The sequence below is a fragment of the Rhopilema esculentum genome, chromosome 3 (assembly GCF_057945365.1).
Source record: "Rhopilema esculentum isolate cy_ngs chromosome 3, ASM5794536v1, whole genome shotgun sequence".
NCBI classification, from domain to species: domain Eukaryota; kingdom Metazoa; phylum Cnidaria; class Scyphozoa; order Rhizostomeae; family Rhizostomatidae; genus Rhopilema; species Rhopilema esculentum.
Genome location: NC_142817.1, coordinates 7,038,376 through 7,056,979, shown reverse-complemented (window position 1 = coordinate 7,056,979; position 18,604 = coordinate 7,038,376). Strand labels below are relative to the sequence as shown.

The 18,604-nt window shown below is 36.0% G+C and overlaps 1 protein-coding gene across 2 annotated transcripts in view; it reads right to left on the bottom strand.

Moving 5' to 3' along the window:
* The window catches only part of LOC135692938 (uncharacterized), an 85,187-nt gene that overhangs the window by 65,378 nt on the left and 1,205 nt on the right, over positions 1 to 18,604 (bottom strand). Inside the window, exons 2-4 of one of the 2 annotated variants that reach the window (XM_065211291.2) lie at positions 15,297 to 15,497; positions 10,465 to 10,555; positions 3,489 to 3,735 (exon numbers count right to left, since the gene is read on the bottom strand). In XM_065211291.2, the coding sequence (XP_065067363.2) occupies positions 3,489 to 3,634 (146 nt within the window). In that variant the 5' untranslated portion in view covers positions 3,635 to 3,735; positions 10,465 to 10,555; positions 15,297 to 15,497. Of the gene's footprint in view, positions 1 to 3,488; positions 3,736 to 10,464; positions 10,556 to 15,296; positions 15,507 to 18,604 lie in introns of those variants that run through there. The other variant, XM_065211292.2, reaches the window with a different exon arrangement.

Here is an 18,604-nt window from a genome sequence, read left to right as displayed (position 1 = left end):
GAATCATCACCTCGACACCAACATTTGATGATGAGACTACAGGCCGATAAAGCATTAAAAACTTCTAAAGTATAAAATTCAAAACATAAAAAGCATACCACCAGTTTTGCAAGAGATATAAAATTCCCTGACTCTGAGTTTGATTTTGTGCCAGTAGCAAACATAAAGAAGAGTCATCCCTATCAAAGGGCTTAGTCTGTGCTTATGGTGACAAAAAGACCCTTTCTTTCACCATCTTTGAAGATTGCCCCCTTAACCAAAGGAAACTGAAACCCCCGTCACTGGCCCCCTATATTTAGTTAAAGAGCACGTCAGTAAAGCCTAGTTTAGATGCTTTCAGACACGAGGATTGCGAAATGTCTTTGATAAACATTGTCTTGGTAAAACGATGCGCAAACATGAAAATGAATTCACTTTAGAACATCAAAAAACACTCACTGGGAATGATTATCAGCATTTTCGGAGTAGATTGCGTGAATCTATCATCGAAGAGGCTTTTTAATTGGGCCCAGAAACTCTAAATCTTTCATAAACAACCGAGTCACGATTGGTCTAGGAAAGCAAACCGTTATGATAGGCTGTTTACTTTGAGACCACCGAAGTGAGCTCTCCCCTTTGCAAATGGCAGACCGTTGACTTTATCTCCAATTCAACAGGCACTTAAAAGGGCTCCTCAAAGTAAATATTACAGTTGATTAGCTTTGCTAGACTTCCAGACATGGCTTAGGCCATCAACTTGTAAGGATGGAGTACTTAAGAAATATAAACGTTATATTTGAAGAAAAGTGAAAGGAAAGTACACAATTTTTGGCTTGCCGATTGATGAAGGCCTAGTGAGCTTGAATAGAGACTGAAGTGGTCTAGGCCCATTGAAAGGCCACACGGCTGTACATGATAGTCCGGCTCTAAAAAATGCGTCAGCGGAATTCATATGCGTTTATCTGGTGAATCAATTGGTATGGAGAAAGGGTTCACCCGGTTAATCAAATGGTATGGAGGAAAGGCTCAGCCGGTAGTTGAAGTGGTAGGGAGGGAAAGTTCAGCCGTATCAAGTGGCAAAAAGGAAAAGTTTACCCGGTCAAGTAAATGGTATGGAGGAAAGGCTTAGCCGGTAGTTCAAGTGGTAGGGAGGGAAAGTTCAGCCGTATCAAGTGGCAAAAAGGAAAAGTTTACCCGGTCAAGTAAATGTCGTATAGGAAAAAATCATCCGGTTTATAGACAGAGTCCGACGAAATTAAGATTTGTTGGCAAATCCTCCTTTTCAAATGTTTTTGATGTTATATTGTCATCTACTTTATTTTCTTTAACTTCTAGTTTATTCGTTTTCTATTCGGTGACTAATCTATATAATGGCAATGGTATAGTCATATCTGTTCGTTCCCAGCAGAATTACCAATATATTACTTGTCAACTTCTTCTTGGTAACAACACAAACAAAGCTCATTATCAAGGTAGGTTAAAGCAGAATATTTAAAAATGGAACGAAAGGTTGTAAAAACAAGGTTAACCAAATAAAAAGAATGAACAAATTCAACTATTTCTTCCAGATCTGGCTACAAACAACAATCTTCAAAACCAGATGTTTTATTCACGTTAGATATATTCTTTGCTATAATTTTTGAAATTTATGAGGAATGGTTGGAGATGGTTGGAATTATTGGAGATGAGTGTTAAGGTTGTAATACGATAACATATTAAAACCTGAAAAAGCAATTTCTGCCTCGAGATCTTAATTGCTTATGCTTCAATGTTAGAACGATATCTCCCAATAGGGTCAGAGCATTGAAGTCAAGTCAAAAGTCAAGGGAGAAACCAAAGGTTACAGAAGAGTTTTGACATGGTGTGATTTTATAAAAAGTAGTGGAAAAGAAAGTGTGTAATAAGGATTTCTGTGAACTGTTTTTTATAAAGCAACATCCTTGAGAAACAAAACGAAACATTTTTGAAGAGTGAAATGTTCACAACCTCGACAAGCTTTCCTTCATTCACAAAATGCTATATGCTTATCTACATCCAAATTTCACAAAACTAATACCAGCAAATGTAGAAAGACAAGAAGCAACAAATTTGTAATAAAATCCTCATCCTTCTTCTGCTATCAACTAAGATCAACGAGCAGCAAGGCAGATGTAGAGATTGAATGTAGCATTAGAGAAATTGTTAACAAAATCATATATTAAAACGTGAATATGCATAATGAATCGTAATTTGTTAGTACACTACTCTAAGGCTTGTTGTAGAGCCAGTTTTTAAGCCTCTAGGAAGCAAAATGACATGGGTGAAGGAAACAAGCAAAGATACGAATCCACACTACAGCACAATTATAAGAGCATCAGTATTCTTGAACGCACGTTTATAGAACGTACACGATCATATAACATGCTAATCGTGGTGGATTTGTGTGTTGGGTTACTTAAACGGAAAAGGGATAGGTAACTGAATCTTATAGTATAACTTGAATAGAAACCAATACCACAATGACATGAAGTCTTATTGGTGCAACTCCAATCAAAGCTATCGATTTCAATGACACAGGCTCAAAAGGGCGATGTGTTAAGATGACGAAGCAAATGTCCCCTATACTAAAAATAATCTTTTTATTTAGTCTTGGCGACCTCCTTTGAAAGATAAATGAGAAAAATTTAAGGTAATCTGGGTAATTGTCATCTCTGGGCAGTGAGGTAGTTTAGATTATCAAAGAGCAGCAAAGATGACAGTCTATAAAAAATTTGCTGTGAAGTAATGATAGTAAGTAAAGTAATAAAGTAGCAAAGAAATAAGTGCACCAAACCAAAACAACGTCCTATTTCATCATGCAAACATTGAGGGTATTGAATACTTTGGCTTATAGGAAATGAAGAATCTTTCTTCACACCCCAAAAAAGTTAGACGTCGAAATATGGAAGTTTTGAAAGACATTTCAAGGGAAAATCAAAAAAGGCAATCAGAGGGACACTGTGACTTGTCACTCACTCTGCTCTCTTAGATTGCCAAGACATTAATCAGAATCAAAAAAATGTTGCAGAGTACATTAACCTCCACGTCCCAAATGCACATTTTATCGGACATTTGCCCCTTTAGCTCTATACGATTCCTTCAGTTGTATTGCTAGTCCGAATAGGGTAGACATTTAAAAAATCAATAAGGCGAGGCTTGTGACTGTTCATAGCGGCTGCAAATTCTCCGGAGGTCTCTTTACCTACAGACCAAGATGGACTTGCAAGATATTAACGTGAATACTCAGCAAATCCAGCGATAATCTAACTCCATTAATAGAGCCTTCAGCGCTGCCTTGTAACCCAAGGTAGCCATGAAATGTACCGTTTAATTTTAATGTCACGACAAAGTATCAATAGTCTGGTGCACTGCGAAAATGACCAACGCCTTTGCACCCATTGTCAATACGGTCATTCCAATACAATAGCAAAACTTGTTAACGCAAAAAAGTCACCTACTCTAATTTAATGAATGCAAAACTGAAAACATACCTTTTAATGTATAGCTTCGACAATCTTTTATATATGACAGCCTTTAATGACGCTGTCACAAACGTCAGTAATTTTTTATTAAATTTTCCTTTTTCGTCTCTTGGTATTCGATTCAAATCCTGTGGATGTTGTACTACAAATGACATGAAACGTCCATTTGGAATCTTTGTCACTGCATTAAACTCAAAATAAGCTTCAACGTAGAATTTGCTTCATCCAGGTTTTCTCCACCATTGATAAGGATAAGCTGAAAACAAGAAATACAAGTTGAAATGTGTCGCGGACAATCAATATGGCGGCTACAGCGCAGCCACATCCGTTCTCTCGCGGTATAAAAGCATCATCGTGTGATCCTAGCTAGTCAACCAAGTCCGTGCTCGCGTCGGTTTATTGATCAATGTTTGCACGGGAAAATGGATAGTTGGATAGGAGAAGGTAATACGCAAATCAGCCCAAAGAATGGTTATGTAAGGTGCCGGCTTAAACAAAACAAACAGGACGGATCAGTCGCGGGGAGACTAAGAGAGACCGGCATCCTATGAAATCTATACGCGGAGCATTCCTAGCAACCTCAAGCAAGATCAATAAGACATCAACTGTTCATTTGCTAGCCCACCAATTATGACAGCCGTTGCGAGGGTTATACTTCGTCGAAATGTGTTAATCAATGCAACAACGAACAAAAACGAAATACCACGGCAAACCATGGGAAACGAGCGAAAATTCACCAATTCATTAGAGGTGTATGAAGAGTGTATTAAGGACTGCATTTTTCACTTGTTTACAAATAAAAACCTAGACCAGACTTATCAATGACAAAAAAGTTGTGGTAACATTTTCGTGGTAAACCTATGTATAAAGAATTTGAAAAAGACCGTTGAAATGAGCTCGGCTAAAGGGTGAAAGAGTGGTTAGAGTAAAACACAATTTTCAAATATTGTTTAAAAGAAGAAATTTTGAGGAGAAGGAGAATATTTCTTAGAGAGACAAAAACAGAGTCTACATAATTTGTCATCATAAAATTTTTTCTCGATGTTTTGGCATTGACAATCCGAAATTTCGAGAGAACAAACTTAGATTAAAATACCTGACTAGCATTGCTGGTTTTGTAATTATAGCTTTCAAAAACAACCCAATCTAGAAGAAAAAGCGCTAAATATTCAGTGATGGTAAGTAGTAACTATGCCTCTGCAACAGTCAATTTTTGCATTCGATCAAAATTGAATCTAACATTCCCTATACCTACTTTTTTTATAAGAATACCTAATTTTTTGCCGAGCCTCAATATTCTTGAAAATTTTCGATTTTGTGCCTAAGATTATTCTTAGATTATTCTTGTCCAACACAAGGTGTAAATTCGCCTTAAAATCAACGAAAAATATTAAATCTTTTCTGATGTGTCGCTTCATCATAAATTTCAACAAGAACATTCAGAAAAACAAATGTGATATTAAATGCTTTGGGAGAAAACTCAGATTAAGGAAAAAATTAGTCTTGATGAAGGCTGAGCCTGGCATTATTTGTAAATTATTCTTAAATTTAAGCAATTTTGAGCCTGAATATTTTTATAAATTTCATTCTTGTGTGTATTAAAATAAGTGTGTATTAAAAGCATAAGCCCCTCGAGTTGAATGACGGGTTCAATAAACTGATGCTTTTCTAAACGAGAAGAAAAAACACGGAACCCTGGGAAATTTCCTTATTCTAAGAAGGCACTTCAACCTTACTGCACTACATCATCACAATATTTGTTTAAACAACACTTGAATACACTTGCAAGGTTCTTGATCGAAATAAAATAGGGTAAACTGTATGGAAAGTTACGTTACAATCCTTATATGACTAATAAAAAATTTCTAAACAGTCTGATAAACATATTTACTTCGGTAAATAGCTTAATAATGCTAAAAATAAACAGAAATGTGTTTTCCTTCCGTTCTTCAACTAGTTAAATAAGCAAGCAATACTTGATCTATTCTTCTCTATACGTAAAGGCGTCCTTATTACAGGATATTTTTATTTATCTAGTCTGTTCTTCAGTTGGTCTCTACTTTTACTTCTGTTGTTTTCTCAGAAGCTACTCTTTGGTGATGTGATCAAACAATTCAGTAGATGTATTCAATTCAAGACTGCCATTATATGCTAAACAACGAGTGTAAATGGCCTGCTGAGGGGAGAATATTTAGCACAAAATGAAGAGCTGTTATTAATGACGTTTCAGCTGATATTGATGTTTTACTATACGAATCTTTGCAAAATTTGAGCATTACCAAAAGAATGCTAGTAATACAATGCATTTTACAAGGGTATGCGAATATGCACCATTCAAAATTCAAGATGGAAAACTCCTATGAGAAGAAAATGAGGGGTATATCCAGCCTTGATATGTTTCGAAAAGAACGTCCTCAGACATGGATTAACTTATCAGAATGGAACATTAATAAACAAACTGCTGATGTCTTGGGCAATGAAGAAAGGTTTTTTTCGCATAACTAGGAGCCCAATCAAAGGAAAATCTGCTAATTTATACCAAAGATGGCTCATAAAATAAATATCCGCCTTAATAAACAGGATCCAAAAAGGATCACATTATTGATACTCAAATTCATCATATCCGAAAGATCAAATAACTAATACATTGAACACTTCATTCTGTCTTTTTTCTTTGATTGGTAGCTACATTTAAGAAGGATTTCAGTCTAAAGCGTTTGCAGCATGCGAGCTGAGAGGGCTTTGTTGCTGGGAGGGGAAATTTGTATCCGATGATAAGACATTTATAAAGGATTTTGCAGATAGCTAGAAGGTAGGCTTTGTGCTTGATGATGTCAACTTAGGCCTACGTATTAAGTGTGACAGGCTGTATAGACGTCTTGCTCTGCAGATCTACCAAAGAGAAAGAGTTACTTTGTTTGCTTACTGGAAACTTTAACTGGAAGATAGTAAAGTTTCTTTTCTTATTAACGGAAGACTCAATGTTCTCATAGTAACGCCTATGTCTTCAAAAGCCCAGCTGAGCTCAATTACTTACGTGAATTCTTATTATCATTGGTAAACATAAGCATTTAAGGGCATAACTTAACAAGCTCTACTAACTCTATTCTTGTTCTTTGATCAACAGACTTTTTCAATAACATGGGGTAAACGTTGCTTCAAAAAATATTGTATCTATGTCCTCGTTCATGGCATCTTTCACACAGTATTTAATATAGATAAAAGTTAGCAAAGGTCCGTATATAATATAATTAAGAAAATGAAGCATATTATTCATCGAAGCGGCCTTCAAATCTACTGTTATGTTCCATTCTTTTGTAAGCAAAAGAAGAAACTAAATCTCTTCAGGTGAATATCTGAAGCATTATTAACAAAGATAGCTATAGAATTTATATATCATAGCGTATAGGAAGTAAAAATGCAGTGGAACATATGTTGTATGAGTTTAAAGCAAAAGCTTGTAGCCGGGTAGGTTGTGGCTCTACTGGATTGTGGCAGATCAAAATTGTTCCTCGAACTAAAAGATAAAAGCCCGAGTCCGGTATGTCAGAGGAAACCGGGCAGCAGAAAAAGAACCGCCTTATCAAGTGTTTGCGAAATGAATATCATAATATTTGAACATTGCATTCAGCATGATTTGATGACAAAGGTTTATGGTAAACACGCCATACGGAGAAGGTTTGTCTTTTGCTGGCCTAAAATTTATCATGGAATAAACGAAAAAGAAAAGCAAAAAATCATAGAGCGATCGACAAGACAATGGGGCAAAATCCTTTACAAAAACCAAATCCAAAAAGTTCGCGAAATGATAAGTGGAACAAAAGAATCAGCTTTTTGGCCAAAGAATGTAGAGTGCTGGACTTAAAATATATAATTAATAGCTCTTTACTCAAAAAAAACTTAAATATAGTAAAGCAAATATGAACACCCGAATTTAGAAACTTCAAATAAAGACTGTATAAAGATTGCAGAAGATTACTTAGAAATAGATATTTTGAGAAACAGAAGGTTATAGGCCATGTGCTATGAGTATCCGTGGAAATATGGCACTAATCCACGGAATTTTCCACGCCAGAATGCTTAGGTACACGAAAACAACTGATAATATTTGTTGTTAGGGATCATTTTCGAGGCTTTTCAGCCAATTTCAGTATGAAAATTGCTAGATCAAATCAATGCAACCCGAATGTCTAGTAAATCGCGCTTCTAAATATTGGATTAGAAATCATTGCTAGTTCCTTTGGCAGACAAATGCTTCTATGATAAAGGTACTTCCAAAAACATTAGATGTTCATTAAACAATGAAAGTAACTCCAGATCAACAGACAACAGACCCTTCGTAAAAGCAGCAGTTTTATTGTTGTTTTACAATGATGCGTACTACGTACATTCCTTTTCAGAAGTAATCTAGACATCATGGTTTTAATGAAACTCAGGAGAAACAGAAAGCAGGATGAAGCTACTAATCTGCTTGAATTTTTCATACAAGCTATGCAGAGAAGATGAAAAATCATTTATCGTATTTGTAGAGTTCATTTGTTCTATTATTTTGCGCAAATCTATGGAGTCACTTGACTTTGGGAATAAATGTGATGTAAAAGCGTATCAACATTAACAAGTAAATGGCAAGTGTTTCAGAAAAATAAGCGATTTTGACAATTTTGCAAAAAAGACCTCTGTCTAACGTCAAGGTACATTATGTTTATGTACATTTTCTATTGCATCCTGCTCCCCACCGAAAAATATTAGGAGTGGTATAATTTAAGATATGGTCCAATTGACTCCAATCGAAACAACATTCTGTTATAGAAGTGTTTAATACTTTTACATGGATCAGTTAATATTTTCAAAATAACAATTAAAACAACGTATTCCAACGAATTTCGGCAGGGATGAAAGTGTTTCTCTCTCCTAAAGGTAAATTCAGTCACCCCCCCCCCCCCCCCTCCGTCTAAGGACAAATCGGTTTACTATAGAAAGAAGAAGGTCGTAGAGAACGGTTTTCCTCGTGAATGGCATGATATTTGTTAATTGTAGACTATCAACACTGTTCTTGGGGGGGGGGGGGGATGGCAAAAGCAGAAGTGTCCTGGAAAAGAAATAAAAAGAGAGAAACACAATGCAAATTCCTGGGTGTTCCAGATAATCTTTGGTAACCTGAGAGAAGCCTATATAGAGCTATATTTTCTCCTCGAGTAAATTGTGGAGTGAAAGGCATTCGGAATGAGGTTTTCTAATATAACATACAAACTAATACTACCGAAAATATCTTAAGGTTCACCCAAGCTAAAGGAACCAAGAAATCCAGAATAAAAATTATTTATTCAAGCATGTTTGGTTAACGTCGCAGCTATCGGAAAGGTATGGTTAAATTTTTTGGGTAAATCTGCGTTTCTAAACGTAACAGGAAGCCTAAAGTTGGGAGAATCGCAGGCTAGGTGCATGTTAGTGGGAAAGTGGGAGGTGTAAAGTTGGAAGTTTGTCGGTAAAATATTCTGAAGATAGAAACACAGTAGATAGAACAGTAGAAACACAACTGTCTTCGTATACGTCTTCAGTAAATTATACTTCTTGTAACCCTGTTAGGTGAAGGCACACCCCTGATTACAGAAGTCCTTGATTCTCACGATTCTTATAACCAATGTGAACAAAGCTTGACGGGGAATCACGAGCCGCACACTTGGCTAAGACTTTGGTCCTTTCGAATATTACTGCAAACAAATATTGAAAGCAACTCAAATCTCCACCATTAATTATGCTAACAAGAGGGCGCCAACGCGAGTTCTACCTTGGTGAAATCAAACAACATTTGTGTCTAATTTTGGAAGATACAGGCTTTAGAAATCCGGGTTCCTTAGTCTATGAAAACATCTCAAGTGTTTAAAGGATATGATAATCTTCCTTGATCATTTGCCTAGGAGACTTATCCAGGCAACCAGTCTGGTACAGAAAGGACATGGAGCTGGAGGGTCATGCGTAGGAACATGATAGAACACCCTTGAACACGCACATTGAGGCTTGTAACCAGTGCACGTCTGATATCAACAAATGCTTGAATCTATCCACTATAATAGAGACATTGGATTCATATTAAACTAATGGTTCTAATATAAATTCATCAGATTGTGGGGAACAAAGCTTGGGATTCGTACTCAGTTTCTTAATTCTTTTGTTGATATTGGTGCTAAAAGTTTCTTAAAAGGAAGAGAAGCATCCTAATAGAACGAGAATTGCACCTTGCTATGACGTCAGCAGCGATTTGCCCATAGACTATGGGTTCAAGGGTGGAGGGGTGGGTGATGCCCCTATTTCATCGGCCCTGCATGTAAAGTTAATTGAGCTTTAATCATGACACCTCCAGAATTTAATATAAGTGTTTACAGCAAGTGTGAGTAGATTCACAGTCAATCATAAACCATTTTGACACAGAAATCAACAAAAGGGCTAAAATGACTCAAATGTGATGTGGCAACACCAGAATTTAATAAAATAGACAATATTTTTTAGCCCTCTCAATCCAAACAGTTTTCATAAAGCCAGGTTTGCATTTTCTTGCAAAGGATTGGTTATAAGGGGAATCAGAGTAATTGTTTGTATAAACAAACTTCTTTGGATCTGTTCTGTTTGGTTATGAAATACTTTGTGCGCAAATGCTAGTCGGAATAACCAATAGGAATCTCGCAAATGTACCACGTTAAAAGAAATCGCAAAATAGCACTCAATAAAGACATATCTTACCCCCTTAATGTCTTCGTGAAGCTACTCGTTTTTCTTGGGAACTGGGAAGCAAAATCCGGGGGAAAGAAAAACAGATCTCACACGATTTCTTCATCAAATAGAACTTAATAACTCCAGATCACAATGCACCTACGCAATTCAAATAGCAAATCAGTCTTAGAATACAAACTGCAAATACGCGTTTTATAAAAAATTATCAAATCATGAGAAAACACCACAGTCGGCAAATAAAAAGAAAATGGAATACCAGTTTGGTAAAAATTGATCCTGTTCTATCTGCTTCACGTGCTGCACTTCGGTCAGGTTTAGCTGGCTTCTTAGAGAATAGGGTCCCTGGACTGAAAAAAAGTCAAGCAAAATTAAAGTGGGACTTCTAACAAAGCTCTAGTTAAAATTATTTTGTATAGAGATGAAAGGTTACCAAATGATATTAACAACGAAATTATCAATGCTACACCAAAAAGGTGATGCAGAGCCCAACGAGGGGTGATTCACTCTTGCAAGTAGTGTACGAGATTTTGCCTAAAACAAAAGGATTTCTGGGGATTTTCAGATAAAACAATAGGATTTTCACAAAAGGTGTACGATATTTTCTTAGAGTGCAACATCTGGAGCCCAACATCTTAATCCTCAACCTGCATCATTCTGCATTTCTTTTGGGACGGACGTCAAGAGAATTTTAGTTAACTATTAATGGCCACATGGTTGTGATGCACTTCCATTCTCCCTGTGTACATCGTGTCTATTGTAAGTTTTTATGAGCATAAATAAAACACTGGGTCTCAAATCATTATAAATTATAATTTGCTTGCATTGAGAACTTTAACGACTAGGAAGCTAGAACTTTATGAACATCCATTTATTATGTTTTTAAATTGGATATTTTTATAAGTCCGGTATTCGAAATCTCTGACCAGTGGCGTACCCAGGGCCGGAGTAGTGGGGGGTCTGCGGCGCAGCCCCCTGAATTTTTTTGACCACGCCCTTCAAACACTCGCAAATGCGGGGAGACGCCCTTTTTGCAAAATTTTCCCCCATTATTTGATTCATGTTAGCTTCGGTAAATAGCAAAGTAATTTACAATTTTTATTGACACAAGCATTACTGCAGCCCTCAATAAGTTTTACATCGTTTTTGGACAAATCTCGAGGGTCATATTTTGGAAAAGTGAGGGGGTCCGGACCCCCCTATTCCCCCCTTGGGTACGCCACTGTCTCTGACAATCCATACTTGTTACGTATCGACGTTGCAAAAAAATCAACGTAAAGACAATCATTAAAAACAATATATTCTTTACGGCCATTCAAGTATACAAAATAAGACCTTCTCCTCGTACATTCTCTCAAATAACTCCATATTGCTTTCGCTGTAAAGTGGATACTAACAGTTAAAAATTTCAGTTAGGGTTAAATGATTTTCTAAAAGCCACTTTATGTAATTTTATTACTAAATAAAACATGCATGGACTGATCTTGAAAAAAAAACAAATTCCCTTCCCCCTTTCCCTCTTAACGTAAAAAGAAATTAACATAGACTCAGACCTGTTTGTAAATATAGGCAATAGTTAGTATAATGTGTTTAGATGTGCTGGTCTGGTCATACTTTAAGTACAAAGCGAAATGTTTTCTCTTGCCTCTTCTTCCTACTCAAAATGCAAGTTGCAAATTTAAGAAATAAGTTCATAAGTATCTAAGGTTTCTATAGATTGGAAGCACAAAAGCATCATCAAAAAATGGGAAGAAAAAAATGTGGTTCCTTCCATGCAAACACCCACAGACGGTGGTTTTAACATTTGCCGACTATGACTTATTTATAGACATTTTAGCGCATGGTATTATCCTATAGTAAATTCTGCATTTCTGCATTTACTGGTGAAAGGTAAATAGAACGAAGGTAGATATAGGTGAAAGATTAAGGGGTGAGCTAAAATGCTATGGGGGGAGCTAAATATGCTAAAAGCGAAGAACAAGATTGTTCTTTGTATGGTTTTAAGTAAATTTTGAGAGCTATTTGGGGGCTCAGCTACCACAATACCCCTACTTCGACAGTACCTGTATAAATAAGTTTACATGTAGCTAACCTATGTCTGACTGAAATAAGATAACTACCTTTGATTTCTAATTTCTTGACTATAATTTACTAATCAATAGGATTTGGTCTTAAAATGTTAGTATTCATAAAAGTTTGTCGATTGTTAAAATTTTGAAATACTTAAAAAAAAATTCATGCTCTGGTATCTTTTCCTGTCCCAGTAATTCTGGCCGCGTCAGTTTTATTTTACTCAACAGCGGAGATAGCATTTCAGATTCAAGAAATGTTTATGTTCACATTGCCAAAAAGTAAAACAATATTAGATTTTTAAAAAAATGACCTAACAATTAGATTCTGTAAACGAATTCTACAAATAGAGATTGATCGTTTCAAACTTTCATCAAAGAAACGATATCAATTCATTTCATCGATCAAAGAAGTTCTTTTCGGTAGAACAGAAAATCAGCTATATTATGTTTATATAAGAAAAAACTTTATAAAAAACGCAGAGATTCGATTTGCCACGAAATACCAACAATGCGAGAACATTTCCAGCAACGATGGAAAAAAGGAATAAAAATACTATTTGGAAGATTTTCTCTTATGCTAAGAAATAAGAGACGGAGCTACCAAAAACTTTATGCAAAACCATAATTTAGTGGTCCTAGAAAACTGTTTAGTCAAATTTTTCAGTCCCGAGCTTCAAGTTACCCAAAATATATCAAAATTGAGCAACGGCAAAAACTTTACCTGGTTCCTTTAAAAAGGGTAATCTAATTTGTAACTGACTGATTCGCAGTTAGCACATATCAAAACCAAAACCATAAATTATCACACATGTGCAGGTTAGAGCTGGTATTTGTGAAATTCATCTTGCCTTATGTTTCATAGACAATTGCTTTCGTGGCTACGGAGTCTGTACTGAAAAATGTTCTAAAGTGAGGCATAACTAGATCGTGGATCGTGGAATACAAATACAAAACGAGTGCAGCTTTTATTATGAATATTTTAAGTAAATGTATGACTCTGCCATTGTTGGTATCAAATTTGCTATGCAAAAAACTGCTTCCAGTTGCAAAAATTGATCTTCATTGTGAAAGAGGCAGAAAACCTTTTTTGGGACCAGGGCTCCCGGACACAAGGCGGGAATGTCTCACCTGAATTTCCGGTATCTCTTCGCATTACGCCCTCTCATCGTTAGTATTGATTTAGAGTTAGGTGCACGAGGCATGGAGAGAGTTTCTCTCTCTTGAGTAAACATAATTAAGTATAATCACATATATATTCATATTCGAAGACATATTTCTCTCTGTCTTAAACACCAATGTCCCGCCCAAGTCACAACAAACTTTGAAAGAAACAGCTGCTGTATATTTTGTCAAACGTCTAGGATTTCTTCAGTGCAAATGCTGCAAGATTGGTTGTCTTTTGCAAAAAGCAAAAGTTATACCACTAAGCATAACACATTGAGATTTTTTAATAATTTACTTTTGTGTATTGATGCCTGACTGTGTCCTCTAAGGTAGGTAACTGCATTAGGCGGTATTGAAATTTTGGTTGGCTTCAACTTTATCAATAAGAAATGAGGTTTTGACTGAGTACACAATAGAAAATATAAACTGAATCAAAAGTTGTAAAGGGGGAAAATTCAATGAAAATGCCATCGAATAACTAAAACTTGCACCGAAGAGTGAAAAGAATTTAATGAATTTAACGTATGACGAAGGATCATTGAATGAAAAAAATTATGAATTCATTTGTTTGAAGAAAACTTTTTCTGATATGATATCGAATAAAACTGCATTAATTCTCTGTGAAGCTACATATTAGCACTCACATTAAGCCATCATTTTACAAACATTCCTGATTCGGCAATCCTGATTGGGAGATCTATACAGGCACGTGTCTCAGATTTGCTCACTCGATGAAAATGTATTATTTTATAGAATTGAACTTGTGAAGACCACATCAATAGTGCCAATTAATTGCAATATCTACTAGCATAGCCTTTTCCTTGCTTGTATTTTATCTCTATGAAATTACCATAAAACATCCATCAATATTTCCACGTCAGACTTTCAGAAGCTAAAATAGAAACTTTTACAGATACAGTTTGTGAACATCTTTTCTGTAGAAAGATACGACTTTTCTAGCAGCATTCCCCCCAGAGAGTGCCAAATTGCCGGCCATGAAGGCAGTGCGTGGGAGGTGAAACTTACATCAAACAGGGGGGATTGGGACCAATCAAAACGATTTATCATTAGGTATAACAACAGTTGGATACGAAGTAACAAATTATTTTCTTTGAATTCAAGATTGGAGAAGATTTCTTTTGGAGAAGCACCAATTTTTGAGCTTCGCGACTTCGCAGTTTCACAGAGTTTGCAACGTTGAATGCAAAATGACGATTTGGCTAGTAAGTGACGTCACATTGTGTGGAGGAGTTAAATGGTATGTAGAACTTGCTGGAATCAGTTAGTTGTTAAGTGGAAAATGGCACCTTGGAAGATAGATATTTACACAACTAAACTGAAAAATTGAAACTGCAGTTTAAATCGTACAAGTTCATTTGTAAATGTTTTTCTTTCGGGGTTGCTCAATTCCTCAATCGTTCTGCAGCAGACAGAGATAAAGTCAACTGCTTCTTCGTACAGTTTCTTTCATGCACATGAAACTTTTTCCTTGTTTTACATATCCCAAACGTTTTCACAAAAATAATGTTTCCTCGTCATTTGGCAACTACTGGACTCTGAGATGCAAGATTCTTGCTGGGTGGAAACAGTAACACAGAGCACAACTTATACTAATACTTTTACTTAATTTGACTTTTTACAATTATTTTTGTCTTGGATTCAAACCATTAGGCCTAACTTCCGAGCAAACAATTTTAAAATGTCATGATATCAAATTTTTCTTGCAAGATGCGCTTAAATGATAGATATATACGTGGAATTAAAAAAGGGTGTAATAAATATAACTTGTGGCTACTTAAAGGAAATACTGCTTTTAAGATGACAATCATAGGAGGGTAAAAACAATAATACTCACCATATCAAAAGAAGGTATCGTCTATTCCAAGGTCCAGGGTGATAACAGAGATGAGAGTAGGGTCCATTGTGGTCAAGCGTACTGTTGAGAACGAAACAGCAGCGAGTAAACGTCATCAAGCAGTTGACACCACGAGTTGTACAGTACATTTTAAACACTTCAGTGGGGTCAGGTCAGTTTTGAAAGCTGAATTGCTCTAGGCTGTAAGGTGATATGTAAAAATTGTTAAGGTGGTAAGAATTATCTTTTTTTCAATCGATATTAGCAAGCCCCTGAACATTGAAGATGCAACTGTTAGACGAGATAGCAAAACTATTATTATAAATTATAGATTTTAGAAAGCTGTTCAACAATAAAGTTGTCAAATACTCGAATTTATAAAAAGGCTTTTTTCCCTTAGTAATCAAACTCATATTAACAGCATCCACTCAAAAGAAAATGGAAAGAGATTTTTCAGTACCTGAAATTTTGAGTAAGCATCCTTGAAATCAGAATGTAAAATACAACAGGGGAAGCCAAGGAAGGGATTTCAATAACACAAAGAAATACTAGCCAGCGCCTGCGACACTGAACCTAAACTGCAAGGGCCAGCAGTGTAAAGAAAGTTTCCTCTTTCCCTCTTTAGACCAAATTGTGGCAATCACTCTGCTGACGCTGTTTTACTTGTGGACTGTTGTCTGGTGTATTTATTGTAGTCCATAGATTTATCTATATGAATACTTTCAGCTTATTATAGTCTTTTATTTAGTGAAAAAATGGGGAGGCCATAGCCCCCTGGTCTGCTGTTGAGCGAGCCATGCTAACATAAATATAATGTAAACAAACTCATTTTTAGGTTAACTTTAACAGGAATCGTCCAATAGTCGCCAAAATGTCTAGGCTGGAGATAATTAATTGTACAGTTACAACCAGGAATCGGGAGATGGTACAGTTTCCAGACAAAGCAAATCATGAAATATTCATACTTAAATTTAGCCACTATGGATTCACTCATGGAATAAGCGTACAAGACTTCTACCAAAACAGAAGAATTTCTACAGATTCTCTGATAAAACAATAGGGTTTTACAAAAAGTGTATGACATGTCCATAGAGTGATTTACCCCTCGTTACTGTGAACCATAAAACATTACTGACTTGTTCGTTTTGTTATAAAATTCTTCTTATAAAAGAAAGGGTGTACATCCACTGGAATACGAAGTACTTTGATAGAAAAGCGTCAAGAGCTTAGGAGTAATCCTTTTGTATGGGGATGCCAACAGCATTCTTTTCAGATTTATAAACGGGCAAAGGGCAGAAGGGCAAATCAGATTTGAAGCAATGTACAACCAGAAAATTAAAAATGAAATCTGAAATAAGAAACGATTTTTTGGAAGCTATTGGGACGTTTTGAAAAGTACTATTTCAGAGGGTTATCAAAGAACTGTTCCATAAACATCGCTCAAGTTGGTGTAGTTCTCTGGGCCTTCATAAAACAAACATGAAATTGCAAATGCAAATGTCGTTTAAAAACGGTTTAAGTGTAAAGACAACAGGATTTTAAAGACAACTTATAAAGAGTGCGGGAAAATAACCGACCCGAGTAAAATGCGGGAAAATAAAACGATTTAATTCAATTGAGCAGACAAATCTTCCTGCAACAGCAACGCATGTCTTTTCGTACAGTTCAAGCGGGTAAACCGTTTGCAAATACAGTAACATTTCCCCTTAATAAAAGGGGCCCTAATTCTATAGCTTTACAGGATCTAAGACGGACATTCTAACAGGGAGATTACTTGGAGTAACATACTTCCAGGTGTTTATTCTAGCTTTTAGCTCACGTGCTTATTGAACGCAGATTTCAAAACATGTCATGCAGAACTTTATATTTTTCTTGATCTTGCACCTCCAGTCTAAGCTTGAGCCTCGACAGAAAACTAAGGGCTCCAAGTCTACCTTGATCTCATATTTTTAGATAAATCTTGTGCAATATAGTCTAGGTTGCCTGAATAAAAAAACTGTATAAAGATTCGGCTTTATTTGCAAATTTACTAGACTAGATTTGTGAACTGGAGAAATGTTAAAACAGGGTTGGTGGAAGAAATGGTCAAAACAACGAAAGAACAAAAGCAAATGGTTATGAATAATTTACACCAGTCATAATTAATAGGAATAACACATCAAGTTTTGTTATTGTGATGTTGTGGCCTTTTTGAAGAAAGGTAAAACATTATTGAACAAGAAATGTGAAAAATCCAATATCCGAGTACCACCAAAACAGATGTGAAGAAAAAGTCCAGACAAGGCTAAAGGGCTGTCTGAAATGCTTGGGGCCAGAGGGTGATGGTGTAAGGAAAAGATGGAATTAAAAGATGAGTTTGAAAAAAGCAGATTTTAGGTTGGCTGTATAAATATAAAAGATATAAAAGAAATTATCAAATTGTGCAACTTAAGTATGAAATGACATTATGCAGATTCTTAGATGAATAAATTGTAGGAACTGGTCATACCCCCTGTGAATAGTGATTAAAAAGAAATGTTTTCACTTTGTATTTGTATTTATATCTACCTAGCATCCGAAGGTAGTTTTTAGGACACTGAGAAGCTTATGCTTATCGAGCACGAGCAGTGTCCTGGTCCTTCCTCTCCATGTGACCACACCTTGTTGGTTCCTATGCCTGGAATTACAGAGAGCTGGCGACTCTCCTAACTCTGGGTGAAAGTTTGGTCATGCCAGGGACTCAAACCACAAACCCTTAGATTTTTAGTCAGTGCCTTTAACAACTGAGTCATCCTCACACCACTAGCAACTGAGCCATCCTGAGTCATCCACTTTGTTGTATGGATCATTGCATTTCAAATTTGCAACCTTAATCTCCATTCTTAATGCAATCATCAGGAAACAGTGTACAGAGAAAGAGAAAAAGAAGAAGTGCAAGCTGCAGAAATTAAAGAAAAGGGGAAAGGGAAATTTACTGTGAATTCTTTAGTCCCCACCCTTCAAAACATTTGGTAACAGGATGTTCCAGAGCTAAGTAAGAACTAGAGTCAGAGCTTTAAACACTATATACATATTATCAAATAAAGGTGAAATATTTCCATGTGTCTTGTTTTGAGCTAGAGCCATTCGATTTTGGATTCCTAGGCAACTCCACTCTCTTTTTGTCTATGCTTTTCAACAGCATTTATGGGAAAATATACCAAAATTACATAATTATTTAGAAGGGCAAAGCTTCATGTAAACATATGAATACCTTTAAATACAGGAAATTTTCCTCAAAAAGATAGCTTTGCATAGAAATTCAGCAACACATCCTGGAAATTGTCAAA